This window comes from Dipodomys merriami, unplaced genomic scaffold, assembly GCF_024711535.1.
Source record: "Dipodomys merriami isolate MVZ:Mamm:240054 unplaced genomic scaffold, mDipMer1.0.p SCAF_9, whole genome shotgun sequence".
NCBI classification, from domain to species: Eukaryota; Metazoa; Chordata; class Mammalia; order Rodentia; family Heteromyidae; genus Dipodomys; species Dipodomys merriami.
In genome coordinates, this window is record NW_027206512.1 from 42090763 (window position 1) to 42107387 (window position 16625).

General features: G+C 41.4%; 1 protein-coding gene across 5 annotated transcripts in view; it reads right to left on the reverse strand.

Moving 5' to 3' along the window:
- Positions 1-16625, reverse strand: part of Limch1 (LIM and calponin homology domains 1) — a 307901-nt gene that overhangs the window by 76416 nt on the left and 214860 nt on the right. For all 5 annotated transcript variants that reach the window (XM_070012224.1, XM_070012221.1, XM_070012220.1 and 2 more), the window contains exons 5-7: positions 14319-14349; positions 10807-10917; positions 5398-5593 (exon numbers count right to left, since the gene is read on the reverse strand). In XM_070012224.1, coding sequence (XP_069868325.1) covers positions 5398-5593; positions 10807-10917; positions 14319-14349 — 338 coding nt within the window. The remainder of the gene's footprint in view (positions 1-5397; positions 5594-10806; positions 10918-14318; positions 14350-16625) is intronic.

Here is a 16625-nt window from a genome sequence, read left to right on the forward strand (position 1 = left end):
ACTGCTCTCAATTCTAATCAGGATAAACAAACCACAAGCCCTAAAGTATTTGTTTTAAAATAGTGGTAAGGTAAGCCCAACTCTGTTTGCAATGGCAAAGGGCAATACATTTGCAGTAGAACTATATGCCTGCTGACACTCGCAACTCTCAAAGGAAAAAAGCTATCAGCGCCCAGCAGAGGTCTTCAATGAGCAACTACCATATGTTGGTTCTGACACGTCAGAATCAACAGGGATTTGGTCTTTGAGGTGTCTTTAACCCAACCACAGAGTACCTGGAGGATCTAAATTGCAGTCAAGGAGCACAGACATAGAAGACAACAGGAATTTGAAACAGGGACCAATTAGATGACACCAATGCTTTATCCTCCAAAAGTGGCAGCATATTTTCCTGCCATCCCCATAGTGGGAGGCAAACTTTTCTTCCTATGATCCTTGTAGTCTTACAATCTGCCTTCCCTTGAGTGCATTATATTTCCATCTCGTGCCACATAGTTTTAAGAGGGTTGAGCACATTTGTTCCCAGAGGGCATCCTTAGATCCTCTGAGGACCAGTAACTGCCTTGGTTTCGCTTCAAGAGCATTTCGGACAATGCAAACCAACGCACTGCTGCCTACAGCAGCCTTCTGTTGGGTAACAGCACCGATAATTCTATGGTATTCTTGCTGTCCAAGTTTTATCTATTCAATTTCTAAGATGCGTTAGAATGAAGTTGTCATTAAGACAATCAAGATTGTATAAGTCGCCACCATTTTAATGGTGATTGAACAATTTTAATCCATGAGAGTATTAACATGTCAGTTGACAACAGAAAGAAACAACTCTACTTACACTCAAGGAAAGAGCCTTCAACAAAAAACCAAGGCATGGGGTACCGTGGCAGATGGCATAGAGTGGGGTGTAAAGTCAGAATTTGCTTCATTTTATTAGTCTCTTTAGCAACAAGGCTTTGTATGTTACCACTTTAGGCCTTCATTTTCCAGTGTGTAAAAGAAAGGTATTAGTGTCAACTGATTTATAGGACTGTTGGAACAATGGGTCCCATGCAAAATGATTAAGTCTGTATTTGGCACTGGGTGTTTAACAAATATGGCCTGCTTCTTGTGTCTTCATACTTGTGGTTCTTCAGAAATGAGCTGTGGGTTGCTAAGCTTGTCTAACACATTTGACTGTCCTTGTCTGTAAAATGGAAATGAAATGAGTGTCCCTGGACATTCAATGATAGAATGGCTTTTAAAAGATTATAAAAGTTAAAAAGTACTGGCCATCAACAAGTTGTTCATTGTTGTACATGAAATATTCACGAAATAAATTATTCATGCCACTTGCTTTCAGCCTTCCTACTGAAATTTCGACTATTTCATGACTTTGTTAGGATCTGATTAATTACTCAGTCCCCTTTCTACAAGTGCTTTTTTTTTTTTCTCTCATGCTGGCCCTGGGGCTTGAACTCAGGGCAGGTGACATTGTCCTTGCACTTTTTTACCCAAGGCTAAGCACTCTACCACGTGGGCCACGGCTCCACCTCCCACTTTTTGGCAGTTCATTAGAGAGAAGAGTCTCACGGACTTTCCTGTCTGCTCTGGTTTGAAACCAGAATCCTCAGATCTCAGCCTCTGGTGTAGCTAGGATTACAGGCATGAGCCACCAGCACCTGGCTTCCATAAGTCTTCACAAATGTATCTGTCTCAATGTCAAAGTCAAATGTTTAGAGCCTCCTGTGACTTGACATGCCTGGTGAAGCTTTAAGATTTATTTCCCCACTGTAGTCGCCCTGTATTATAAATGTGGAAGTAATTCTGATAAGCTAAAGTCCCCCCATGTGCACCCCCTTTCCCCCAGTCCCCGGTCCTGCCATGGCTGGTTGGAGACATCCTTGGGAATCCCAGATTCCTAAGATCTTCCCTTCATGGCACATTTGCTTAGGGTGTCACGGCTATAGGAAGTATTATACCCTGTTGAATAAATGATTAAAACAAAATGATTCCCCCATCAAGTGAAAAAGCATAGTAATAAATTTGAGTTGCTTCAGGGTCCTAAGTTCTAAAATCTTATATCTATGAACCTGGGATGGTGTATAAATCTAGAGCATATGATCACATATCCTGGGTCAAAGTCTCAAAATGCACTGTTTAACAGAGAAATGCACCAACTTCACCCACCTCCATTATTTTCTGACAGATGTCTTAAACAGAGAGTTTAAAGAAATGTTCACTTGCAGAAATCCCAGAGTAGAGTGGCTCAGTTGAAAAAATGTGTAGTTTTATGGGCTTAGAGCCCTGGGTCTCATTTCAGTTCTACCTCCTGCTAGCTGTGTGGCCCTGGGAACTCACAACTCTTTCATCTTCAGGTCCTCCCGGGCTACACAGAGCTGAAACCACTGTTCTCCTGGGGTGTCATAGAGCTTGAATGGGATGAAACAAAGCACCCAGGAAGAAGCTGCACCTAGGCCCTCCACAAACAGTAGAGGTTGCCTTATCTAAAACAGGGCTTGGGTTTTACTTCATCCTGTGAATACGGAAACTTACCAGTGTGGTTTCTTTATGTATAGTCAAAGTTGGGAAAACGCAATGATGATGATATTGCTTTCTTAGAGTCTGACCCTTCCATCCTATGCGGCTAATTTTCTCTCTAGATATTTCCTTCCTGCCTTTCCTGCTTTCCTTCCTTTGCTCCTACCTTTCTTCCTTCCTTTTATCCTACATTCCTTCCTTTTTTCTTCCTTTCCTTCCTTCTGTTCCCCTCTCTTTCTTCACATATCCTTGCCACACACATTCCAACACATTATTTAATCTTCCTCAATCCTCAAGCCCTTTAATTTTACTCATTTCTTTTTTCCCTTTTTTAACTCCTCTTTTATATAAAATGTAAGAATATTCATTGAGTATAGTAACCCATGCCTAGAATCCCAACACTTGGGAGGTAGAACAGAAGGATCACAAGTTCGAGGCCAGCCTTGGCAATGTACCAAGTTCCTAGCCAGTCTGAGCTACATACCCTGTCTCACCTTACCCCCCTACCAGAGAACACAATGGACCATATGTATGAAATATGTGATCAATATTCAAAGCACCTGAGCAGAAAGTTTTGTATTTCCTCTTCAGTGAGGTCCATAGTGAAGATGAGGAAGGATGTGAGTATCTAGCAAGACAGGTTGGCTGAATTAACCCAGGAGGTTCTAGCATTTCTGCCCAGAAGCTTGTGTATCCTATCTACAGCATCATGAGCCTTCTCTGAGTGTGGAATTAGACTGTCTATGTGGAATGGGTTAGTGGGTACCAATAATAATAAAATGAAAGCTGCCCATACTGACCCAATAGAGTTGAAGAACATCAAGGAAAGACCCCTCCTAATTGTTGTAATTTGGTTCTTGATTAGCATCATTTCAAAAATTGCCATAAACTTGTGAATTCCAACATAAATTTGGCTAAGATTATACTGCATTTTTTTAAGAAGGCAGATTAAAAAAATGTTTTGCTTTCTCTTTCTTCATTTTCTTTTTTCCTTGTTTAACTTACCAGGTCTTGATTAGTTTAGAGGAAGACAAGCCCTAAGGTATCAAGCTGATTGGTGTTTTGTAAAGCCCAATCCCATGTAATTCTTTAAATGGAGAAAACATTTATAAACAGACTCTAGCTTATCAGTCTTAATTGCTGAGAGCTAAATTATGCCTTGGTACATATTAGTATAATATTAGTAATCCCCATCTTAAATCCTTTCAAGATGTCCTTCATTATGAATTCAGAACCCCTGAAAGCTAGTGACAGAACAAACCATCTGGTAATAAACTGCTAATGTAGATATATTACCAGTTATAAAAAAAAACCCAAAACAACAGCGTTAAACAAAAAGCATTTAAAAAAAATGAAAACAATATGGAGGAAATAGTTTGGTTAAGATGCATTTTATAAAAGCAAATCTAAATTTGGTTATATATGAAAGCCTAATTAGATCATGCGTTGGTGTTTAACTTGTAGTACTGAGGGTGGTACTTAAGATGTCAAATAAAATTTTAGAAATGTTTTTCAAGCAGCTCACAATATACCAGGGAATTCTTTAGGAGTCACATAACACGTGGCCCTCAGGCTAATCCATGAACTAAGCAAGTGTAAGTCCTAAACAAAAGTATTAGTTTTGAGCCATTCAAAAACCAAAACATCTATTAGGTTAAGACAAAGATGTGTGAGTGAATTAGGCCTAATAGCCTAAGAATTAAATTTAAGAGCACACTTCTTGAGGCTGACATTGGTATGCTAATTCTCTGTTCCTTAACAATCTTGGGGCAGTTACTTAAACTCTTAAAGCAAGGCTGTAAAACAGGGATAAGAAGGCATGTTTCCTAGCTCCTGAGGAGGACAAGGTGAGTTGCTGTGCATGTCCAAAATTTGTGAATAAATGAGATAGTCTGTGCTAACTTGGAACCTGCACATAGGAAATACCCAAGCATTTTCGCAGCATAGAATTTTATACCTGAAAGGGATAGTTTAGCTACTAAAGATAATTTTGCTCTCAGAGAGTTGGAGTCAGTAAGTTCAATGCGCATTATCATCCACCGTGCAATAGTTACTCAAAAATAGAAACAAACAAAAAACTCCCCCACCAGCGGTGGTGTCTCACCACAAGTTTATATACGCAGATCCAAGCCACTTTCCTGAAAGCACAAAGGCCAACAGCTTCTAAAAAGTGGGTGTTAAATCTGCATCCCAGTACATGGCCACACATTTTATTATTTTTTTTTTAAAAAAGAAACAGATCATTCCATACGGGTGATATAAATCAAACCAGCAGCCCTGGGGCAAGCAGGCCAGGGCTGGGTTCCAGTGTTCTCTATATTAACGGCCACCTGCATGGTACTAGGCAACCAACCACTCAGGTATCCTGAACATCAAACCGATTGCCCAAAAAAAGTGCCTATGAAGTTGCACAATCTCAGGCTTCAGAACTTTCCGAAATGTGTATGTAGCTCATTTCCAGTTCGTTGGAAGTTGATCCGTTTTCACTTACCCTAGCATGGCACTCACTAAACATTTCCCTTCCTCGTAGCCCGAGTATATAAACTTGAGCACACTTTATGAGCTCATGGTCTGCACCGTGTCCTGATTCACCGAGACCAAGGGAGGAATGATGTAACCCATTTTCCAACAGAAGATATGCTCACTGGAGCAGTGCTCAAATAAACTACTGGCAAAGCCAACCCAAATTCTGAGAACTAGGAGACACATCAATCACAGAGGGTGGATCCCCTCCCCCTCCCCTATCCGTTTATAGACTTACCAGGCTCCAGCCAGGTGAATATGGTGTTCCGCCTTGCCAGCACCCAGTCTCTGCCTGCAATCAGGCACCCCCCTGCTAATGATTCATTGCAAGGCGTGTCCTTTATGAGGGTTCCGACCTACCATCACTGCTTCCCCTGAGCACTACATCTGGAGAAGGGGTCTGCCGGGAGCGGGAGCCGAATGAGTCCAGGCTGTCGAAGGAATCATCTCTGCCGTGGCGAGGCGGGGAGAGGGAGTCGCTGCGCTCTGAATCCCAGCAGTCGATGTAGCCACTGTCTCGGATGCTGCGTTTAGGGCTCTCAATGTCATCAGTCTCCTGTCCAGAAAGTAAGCAATTACAGACTTTGCTGCAAGACACACAGAGGCTGTAATGTCAGCTCTCAAAAAAGAAAAAAAAAATCCAGCATGTCAAATTAATCTGGAAAGCCACAGCAGGAGGACCGGCAGGGGCAGGGTGCCCCATTCATTTGTGCGCTGCTACATTTTCCCAACCAGAAAATTGTGTGCATTGCACATGAACAACAACAAAGCCGCAAGTAACTCATGCTCCCTAATGTGGAAAAGGAAGGGGGCGAGGGGGAAATAAGCAAAGGAAACTAAGAACAGAGGTACACAAAAATTGAATTCCTAAGAATACACTGATCAATGAACACAGAAATGAAAAAACAACAACAACAACAACAAAACCTTAACCTTGACCTGTCTCTCGGAATCCATAACTGCATGTCTGTCCACGAGACGCGAGTCCCTCGTGTAGCCTTGCAGACTGACTGTTCTCGGGTATGCTAAGCTACCCGGCAAATGCAGGCAACATTTGTTTTTGCAGCCCAATCAATGCTGGAAAATCCTGGAGCAGTGAGCATCCATCTCCTGTTACCTTGGAGGGAAATTCCTGCACTGAAAGGGGGCTGTCTTTCCAGGCAAAAAAAAAAAAAAAAAAAAAAAGCAATGAAAAATATGCAAAATGCTTTTCCTCATGCCTCAGAAAAATCCAGGCATGCTCTCGCTCTCCGCCAGCCTTTGGCGCTGGGGTAGCTGAGAACACTTGTAGCTGACCCACATGTTCGTGTTCAGAGAAGGGAGAACAATGGCTGTCTTTGACCGCCTGTGATTATAAATTCTTTCCAGCACAAGCGGCACATACTAAAACACTGAAACTCCAGCAGGAGAAAGGTCAGTCAAAGCCATCCTCACCCTCGTATTAGAATAAAAGCCTTGTTCCCGCCAGCATCTTAGCATTCATTACAATAGCCCAGGCTGACGAAAACAAAAATAACTCCAGTCACTCAAAGATAAACCTCAATTTAATATCCTCCAGACTGTCGCTTAAAATCACCACTGTGGAGACGGGCATGCTCTCATGGGCAAAGACTGGAATGTCATCCTGAGGGTTTCCCCTGATTCACCATGAAAGTTCCCTGGGCATTCCCCATAGAAATAATAAAGAAAGAAAGAAATGAAGATTCTCCATATTAACAATGTTGGAAACTGGTCTAGACTCTCTGAGAGGCCCCAGGGGGCAATGCCTTTGCAGGAAGTGCCCTTGCTCACAGCTTCTAGCACTGTAGCCTGATTTCCCTGTGGAAGGCTGGAGGGGGCTGAGGGGGCTGTAAGTCACCAGGCACACACAGGTTTTGAATGGGAGACAGTACAAGGGCAGCATGAGAAGAGATCTCTGCATCCTGATTAATGCCCCTGAATCATAGGTTGTCAAATGGCCTGGCTGAAGACAACCCCATGTGACCTTCTCCAGGGGGAAGGCAGACATTCAGTTATGGAAATTAAGGTCGTTTACTGGCAGGTCAAAAGTTAACCCAGACTTGGAACAAAAGCCAGGCCCAAAGAGCTAGAAAAAGGAAGAATTTATGATTCACTGAAAAATATAGACCATAATTAGATATGGTTTCAAATTTAATTTATTTGGAAATGCAAGTTATTATTATGAATTATTTATCTACGGAGAGCAGGCCAAATGGGTAAAAAAAGAAGTTCACTTTATTGCACATTTACTATGTATTTAGGTTTAGATGTGGTGGTGGTTTTTTTTTAATGTATTCCTGGTTATATGTGGTTTTTTATTTTTTTAGACCATGCTATTTATTCCTTGACACCACCCAATGAATGATGTGGTTAGCACTATCCCTCATATAGAAGAGAAAAAAGATAAACATCAGAAAGATAAGGTGACTTAAAGTAATACAGTAAGGGACAAAGTTATGATTCCAACACGATTCTATCTCCAAATTCCAAATGGTAAAATCTGAAAAGTAATAGTCAATCATTTTTGATGTAGTTACAGCTTCACCATCCAAATCTTCTCCTTTGTTACTAGATATGTACTGCCTCCTTAGCATGAATGATGCAAACGTAGGCTATATCCCCTGCTGAATTGTTCTTCATGACTAGATCCCTGAACTACACACATGACAAAAAATAAAACAAGGTAAAAAAGAGGGAGAGTAGAGTAATGTTTAAAAGCATGGATCCAGAAGCCAGACTCAATGGGTTTAAATCCTTCCTGGCTCCATCCATGCTATGCCAGCTGTGTGACCTTGAGCAAATGATTTCACCTCAGAGGCCCTCATCTGCAAAACGGGACAAGTAGCCCCACCTGTCTCACAGGGCTGCTGGGAGCACTAAACGCGTTCATACCTGGAAAGCATTCAGAAAAATGCACCATGCAGAAACAGTACTCTAAAAGTACCAGCTGTGCTTATAATTGCGACTCGATTCACACAGGTATAAAATTTCAAAGTAGAAACAATACAATGTTTACAAGGACACACCTGCACACCCACATCCTCCTCCTCCCTTCTTCTCTACTTATGTCCTGTACATAGGTGCCTGGGGTCCAGCCTCCCACTAAAGAGGGTGGTCATTCACATCCGGAAGTGATACGCCTAAAGCAACTTGGTAGAGCATTACAAAACTGGCGTTTTAAGGAAATGTATCAGAAAGGCTTGACCGAGGGCTCCATGACCTCCACACCTATAGACCACAGAAGAGATGGGGAGGAAGGGAAAGGCAAGAGGCTTCCTGGAGCATCAGCTGTTCTTTCACAGCAAGTGATGATCAAGAACAGCACACCGGCTGCCCTACCCACGTCAGTGTAGCCAGCCACGGCCCAAACTCTCACCAAGCCCAAGCAATGGGAGCTGAATGGCACCACCAGTTTGGAGAGTGAACACCATGCCACTGTGGGTGTCCTTGGCTAAGCTGGAGCTCAGGGAAAACAAAAGGCTTCTTCCCCAGCCAGAAATAAAGATGTGGGCATCCTCATCAACTTTGGGTTTTGGTCACCCAAAGTGAGGTTTTTGTGGGAAGGACAGGAGATACCAAAGGCTGACACAGTCTACAGTCATCCTTTGCGGGGGTCTAATTTCCTTGCCTTCCAACTTGGGAGTCAGTAGCTTTCTGTCTTCAACCCAGATCACCCCAGGAAAGGAGAAAAGATTGAACATCAGCCCACTGCACCAATTGCCAGTGCTCAAGTAAAAGTGGGTTAATGAGAAGGGTGGGCACTACTAGATCCCATGAATTTTCTGAATTTGTCACTCTGTCTTCTTCCTATTGCCTGTGGTGAGAGATGAGCATTACGGGGGACAGAAACTCCATAAACTGTTGCTGTACCCTTCATCATCTTCTGCTTGCTTTGTGATGTGTACCATCTACTTTTCATACTGTATTGTGTCTGAACACACTACTTTCCCAATCTGATTGCCCATTCTCTACTACCACACTCCAGCAATAATAACAGAGCATGCTTTATGTAGGAGACACAGTGTTACACAAAAATCAACAAACACCTGTCTATCAGGGCTTCTTGTTCTAGTAGAAAAGATAAAAAATAAACAGACAATCATAAATGGATGATAAATATCATGATGGACGGATGTTAAATAGCATGGAGAAAAAACAAAGCAGTGAAAGGAAAAGAAGTTGGTGGGAGAGGCTACACTGGCAGAGGTCTTACATTTAGTTAACTGTCATGTCCCCTCCCCTCTCTGTCCTTTCTTCTGTCAATACTTTCTACCTTCTGAAACAGGAGGAAGGCAGGACAATCAGAGGCCCTTTTGCCCTTGGTCCTAGTGATTGGTACAGGAAGGGCACAGTCCCTTCCTTGGAGCCATATACCTAGGGCCAGGGTAATGCATTCTTTTGCCTCTCTAGGAAGGAGCTAGAAGCAGGCAGGCCTACAGAAGCTATTAGGCACTTGTGTCTTTTTTTGAAAGGGAGAATAAATTCAAGAACAGAGAGAGAAAGACATAGGGGGAGAAGCTACTCTTTTGAATTTCTGGTTCTATCCCCTGAGATCTTCTTGACTCATTTTCAGTCTGAGTTCTGTAGTTAAATCCTCTTGGTTTTTTACTTAAGCCCCCCTCCTTTGTAAGGCTTTCCTGACCGACTGAGTGGCAGGCCACTGTCACCAGGCCTGTGGAGATCCTTTTGATATATAGCAGCACCAATCCTCTGTGAATACCTTCTACAATATGTAGGACTCTATAATAAGGGCTGCAGATGCAGTAAATACACTGTCAATGATACTATACACATCCCTTCCCCCCACTAGAACAATGAAAATTAAAAATTCTGACTAGTCTCCTTTGTGAAAGAAAAATTAATTTTAAAATTATTTCAACCTGTGTGTATACACAGCATAAAGAATTCCAATAAACAAAGCTTTAAAAAATGTGTTCTGGAGCTGGGCATCAATAATCCTAGCTACTGTAATCCTAGCTACTCAGGAAGCTGACATATGCAGATCCAGGTTCAAGTCCAACCCTGAGGGAGAAAAGTTTGTGGGACTCTTATCTCCAAGTCACCAGCAAAGAGCCGGAGCCAGAAATGAAGCTGTAGCTCAAGTGGTAGAACAGCAGACCTAAAGAAAAAGGCTAATGGAGGGCCTGAGTTCAAGTCTCAGTACCAGCACGCGCGCGCGTGCGCGCGCGCGCGCGCGCGCGCGCGCACACACACACACACACACACACACACACACACACACACACACACACACACACACACACACACACACACACACACACACACACACACACACAATGTGTCTGGATTTTCAGACCATCCAACTACAATGTCCACCAGATGCAGAATGCTTCCAGTTTCTCAGAGCCTGTGCACAGTGGGTGCCAGGGTGGGTACCATTACAAGAACTTGGCTGGCATCACCTCACCCACACCAACGCCCTGACTGGCAAGCAAGATGACCTTTAGGCAGAAAGTGCAGAGACAAGTGTTCGTTCGTTTGTATAATACTGCATTGTTTAATTCAAGTCCCGAGCTCCTTGCATACCGAGCTATATACTGACAGATCACATTAGCTCAGATCTTCCATTCTCCAAAGGGTATCAAAGTTCCGGGAGATGTGAGACACACGAGGCAAATACATCATCCACAGACAAATGGTCATTTCCATGAGCACATGGAATCTTTGGTCAGCACAACCCCGAAACCAGGAACTGGGTTGCTCTCCCACCTTGTCTAATCCCCTGGGGGTAAAGAAGAGCCAAGTTACCTTTCGCATCTGAGCCAACAATCCTTCAAACTCCTTCAGGTTGAGTGTGGTTCCATTATAGGAAGTACAGATGTTCGCGGCTTTTCCCAGCCAGTAAATGGTAACTAAAACCTGCAAAACAACACAAGGCACAAGAATAGGAGAATTTGTCCTCAAGCGGGTTACTTAAACTCTTCATGGGAATGTAAACTAGGACAACCACTTGGGATGGCAGTCTAGAGGTTCCTCAAAAAAACTAAACATAGACCTTCCCTATGACCCAGCCATGCACCACTCTGGGGCATCTACCCTGAGTATCATGAGCTGATAAGAAAACACTGGCCCATCCATGTTCATTGCTGTACTATTGACAATAGCCAAGATATGGAAACATCCCAGATGCCCCCACAATAGATGAGTGGATCCAAAAAAATGTGGTACATATACACAATAGAATTTTACACCGTCATTAGAAAGAATAAAATAATGTCATTGGCAGGGAAATGGATGGAACTAGAATAAATCATGTTAAGTGAGGTAAGCTAAACTCAGAGAGACACATAGCACATGCTCTTTCTGATATGTGGAAATTAGATCTAAAATACACCAGGATATGATAAATTATACAGGATATTCACACACAGCAAGACAAAAGATGATGCTCTTAGGAGAGAAACACAAAGACACAATGCTTATATGCCTCAGTATATTTATATAAAATAATATGCACACTGAAATTAACTAAAAGATATGAAAACAAGAGAACTCTTTTTTTGTTTTCCTTTTTAAGTTTTTGATGATTCTGTCTTCTTTACCTTAGGTATGATGTATTCAAGTGTATATCTTGGAAGGGTTGGGGGAGGGTACAGAACTTGAGGGAAAAATGGTGAAAAGGTACAGCGGTAGAGTTCACTAAACACTGATGAAAGTGAACTATACAACTTGTGGGTGAAGGAAGGGAGGAACTGGGAGAGAATGAGGGAACAGAAGATACTGTTCAAAAGGAAATGTACTCACTACCTGACTTATGTTATAGCAAGCCCTCTGTACACCACCTCTATAATAACAATAAATTAATAATAATAATAAATTAATGCTTAACTGGGGCACCTGTGCCTCATGCCTGTAATACTAATTATTCAGGAGGCTGAGCTCTGAGGATTGCAGTTCAAATCCAGTCAGACAGAAAACTCCTTGAGACTCTTATTTCCAATTAACCATCCTTCCCTGCCCCCCCCCAAATGCCAAGAAAAAAAGATTCTTTAAAAAGCCTCCACCACTAAAAAATGAAGAAAAAAAAAGGAAGGAAGGGAGAAAGGGGGAAGGGAGAAAAAGATGCTTAAACTTGGGAATCAATAATGATCCAGGAACAGGAAAGCTGAAAGGCAAGAACTGATTTGCAAAACCACCATGCATGAGGTATCCATTAAATGTAAAACCATTTTAATAAGAACCCAATGCGGTCTCAGTCAACACAACATACATATAATTCAGTGAAGTAAGACTTGTTTCACAAAAAGCAAGCTTGTGACCAAGTGGTCTCTAAGAGAGCAGGAAGCAAAAATAAATCCTCCAAGATTTTTTTTCATGATTAAGCTGCAACATTTTTCAGAAACTCTTTGGAATCATTACCCAGACAAGTAAATGAAAGAGCCTGTCAAAGCCTTTTGAGAAAGGTGCTTCTGAAGCCCTCCAAATTTTACTTGTGGGCACATAGGTTCTGCTAAGACCACATGGCAAAAATCCCAAAGGAATGATGAAGGTTAATTAGTGCTTCCTAGTACAGATCAACACAGTATATCTCATTAAAGTCAGAAGAAAGCCACACAACGAACAATGCGGTCTGTGGTGCTCTCCTTTTCGACTAACATGTGATTTCCATTCATCTGAGATGGGAACTTTTTTTTAAGCTTGACACAGCAGTCACCAATTAAACGACCTTGGATGTTTAAGAATATCTATGAATATTCAGAGTCTGAAGCTACAGTCCTAAATTAATTTTGTTCTGTCTTTCCAAGAAAGCATCCACAAAAGCAAATGCTCTTAACTTTCTTTCTTTCTTTTTTTTTAAAATGCTCTTAACTTTCACTCCGCAATAAAAAAAATACCAGGAGTTGGCCAAAGATCAACTCCACAGAGCTGAATTGTAGGGACCTACAAGCCACGCAAAAAGCTCAGATGATTATTTTCTTTTTACTCTCTGCCTTACTGCATCAACCAGGCTGGAAAGTTCTTATTGTGTCTTCTTCTACTTGGTAGGTCGGAAAATGCTTTGGATAAGGTGTGATAGATACATGGTTCCAGCTGGCCACTGGCCCAAAATATGGTTATGAGCATTCGTGCTAGGATATGATTCCATTTCCTACCTCTGTGGGAAATTTTTACATCATGAATCCTTCCAAATGTCCAGAAGGCCTTTTCTTAACTGATTGCCTACAAATAAATTCCTAGAGAAGAGACAATCCCAAATGTCAGGACATTAACTAGGACCATAAAATAAGTAGTGTGTGTTGAGTATGAGGCTATCCCGAAAGCCATCAGAGGAGGATGGTAGATCCCCTGTGCTGTGTTTTAGATTATGGGTTTCCTGCTTAAATTTCCTGCTTAAAATGCAAGGCACCAGTGGGTTCATACCTGTAATCCTAGCTACTCAAGGGGCTGAATTCTGAGGACCACAGTTCAAAGCCAGCCCAGGCAGGAAAGTCTGTGAGATTCTTATTTCCAGTTAGCCACCAAAAAGTCAGAAATGGAGCTGTGGCTCAAGTGGTAAAGCACTAGCCTTGAGCACAGAGTTCAGCAACAATGTCCAGGCCCAGAGTTCAAGCCCCAGACCCAGTAAAGAAGTAAACGAAGCAATACATAAAAGAATATGGTGAAAATGGCACATATCCCTAGTTGAATAGAGGAAGAAAAAGAAGGTAAGAATGAGAATGTTAACAAATACAAGAGCAACTGGGAAGTTCCCAAAAAATAAAATAGAGATTACAGCCAAATTTTCTATTTTCTGAAGGAAGATATTTTCTCATGTGCCTCAATTTAAATTCAAAATAAAGAAGCACTAATGTACTTATCTTTTGAAAATAAGATTTAACTACAAAAACCTGGTGCAGAGAGGTACTAGTAACTCAAAAATTAATAGGAATGCAAAATTCAAAAATACATGGTAGGCAACAATGTTCATATCTTCTATAATAAATTACTCAACTGATCAATTTCATCACTCCATCTAAGCTAAGAGATAAAGGTTTAGTATTGACATTGATCACTGTGTGCTTCAAGAACAGGGATCACAAACGGAACACAAGCCTGCATGCATTTCTACACAGAGACTTAACTCACAACTCTCCCTCCAATCTACAGATTTTAGTGCAATAACAGTTGTTCATTATTATAGCAGAGATACACATTCCCCTTTAAAAAGAAGGATGCTTTCCAACAAAGCATGTGAGAGATGCTGAAATGAGCTCTAATTTATACTTCATCTATCAGAGTCAGAAGAATACAAGTGTAGAAAGAGAAGTTCAACTACTCACATTTTTCAGCTTCCTACTATAATCAAGGCTCCTAGGTCAAAAAAGGGAAAAGAAAACGTTATCAGGATAGCAATAACATTATTTTTTTATTGAGGTCTATTGTTTAATCAACTCTAACACTTACAGTGAACACAAATAACAAAATCAGAAAAAAAAAACAGATTTCATTTTTTAAGACCTATAATGGGCAAACACAGTGTAGAAGATCAAGTGAGACTGCACTATATTGTAAGAAGATATTTTGTAACATCTGGAAAATAAAAAAACTGGTTTAAAATTGGGACTATTTATATTTCAACTCTCAAAGCGTGTTGAAAGTTCAAATATAGACCATGTTTCAACCTGAAGTACATATTAATAAATAGGATCCACTATTTTAAGTCAATTGAGAGTAGAAGGAAGTAGGTGGGTATGGCAGTATGTGCCTTTAGTCCCAGCTGTACAGGAGGTATAGGGAAGGGGATAGACAGGTCTGAACTGTTGAAGATTCTACCTTGAATAAAGTCTACTGCATTTCTAAAATCTTCCTGTATAATTATTTTGCTGTTGTTGTTCAGTAATGATGCTTGAATTCAGGGCCATCAGCTTCCTCAGCTTGCTTAGCTGATGCTCTACCACTTGGAGCCACATCTTTAGCCTAGCATTTTTTCTGGTTATTTTGGAGATGGATTCTTTTGGGCTTTTCTGCCAAGGCTAGCTTCAAGCTGTGATCCTCTGGCTCTCAACCTCCAGCTAGGGTTACAGGTGTGAGCCACTTGCACCTGGTTATGTAAGCACTTCTAATAAAGGTCTGAAACCTCATGTAATTAAACAGGTCTGAAAATATGTGTTCCAAGAAACTGTACTATCCAAATATTTGTTCTTTGGTGTTCTAATATACATTAGAGTTGGAAATTGGTCATAAACATGAAAATATTCATGTTATGTCCACATGTGTACTCAAATATACATAAATGTTTATTCTAAAACCGTACACAACCAAAGCTACTTGATAGTAGTTTGTAAACATTCATCCAGTGAGATATTAAATTTTCTCCAACATTTATATCAAAGTTTTACTAACTGGTCAACAAATAAAAACTAGGCCAAGCAAATGCTGGATTTCGATTCTCCACACAGAGCAGGGGAGGTATGTAGAAATTCTAGTATTATAAACCAGTCCAGAACTTCTGGAAGTATTTAGCTCTGGGTCACTTTATTGTGGCATATTCTAACCCAAGGTACATATTAATGAATAGGTGAGTCATTTTAAGTCAATTGAGTGTTGAAGGACTAGCTGAGCATGGTGGTACATGCCTGTAATCTCACTGTGCAGGAAGCATAGGTAGGAGGGTAGCACAGGTCTAAAGCTGGTTGAGGCAGAAAATGCAAGATCCTATCTGAAAAAGAACCTAAAACGGCCGGGCATCGATGGCTCACACCTGTCATCCTAGCTACTCAGGAGGCTGAGATCTGAGGATCGTGGTTCAGAGCCAGCCTGGGCAGGAAAGTCTGTGAGACTCTTATCTCCAATTAACCACCAGAACACCAGAAGTGGTGCTGAGGCTCAAGTGGTAGAGCGCTCACCTTGAGCTGAAGAGCTGAGGGGCAGCGCCCAGACCTAGAGTTCAAGCCCCATGACTGACAAAGAAAAAGAAAAAAGAAAAAAAGAGGGCAGGAAGCTTTGAAGGTGTCAGTAGAAAACAATGTAGTATACTGTGGAGATCAATCCATCATCAGGGGATTAGACTGACAGAAGCCTCCATTCACTTTAGATTTGATTAACAGACTTTTTATGTTTCCAGTTTTCATAGAAAAATAGTATGTCTTTATCTGTTTAGATATTTGCTAGTTTTTAGCCACAAATCATAAATAACAACTCTATAAATGTTAATTTTTTAAGAAAAGCAAGAACTGACAATTTAAAAATGTTCACCAACTAACAGCTCATTAAGTTACAAGTTCATTGACTGAATCATGCCTGACAGTTAGTAGGAGCATACAGGGCGTTATTGTAATTTTAATCTAAAATTCGTATGCATTTCTGAATAAAACAATCCAGTGAAATAACTTTTCTGCATATAAAGAACATTGCCTCCTCACTGCGTGGAAGGCCCGCCCCCTCCCTAAGCTGGCACCTGGCCCTTTAGTTGTACAACTACTTTCAGACATCAAGCTGTTTCTTCTCCCAAGCCTTCAGCCAGTGCTTGCTCTATTCTGATTGTTGGCAGATCTTCCCGTGGCTGGCTCTTGCTGCCCATTCCTGTCTTAGTCCTCAGCCTTCAGCGGCCACTTTGAGATGTCACCTGTGGATGGCTCAATAGCTTC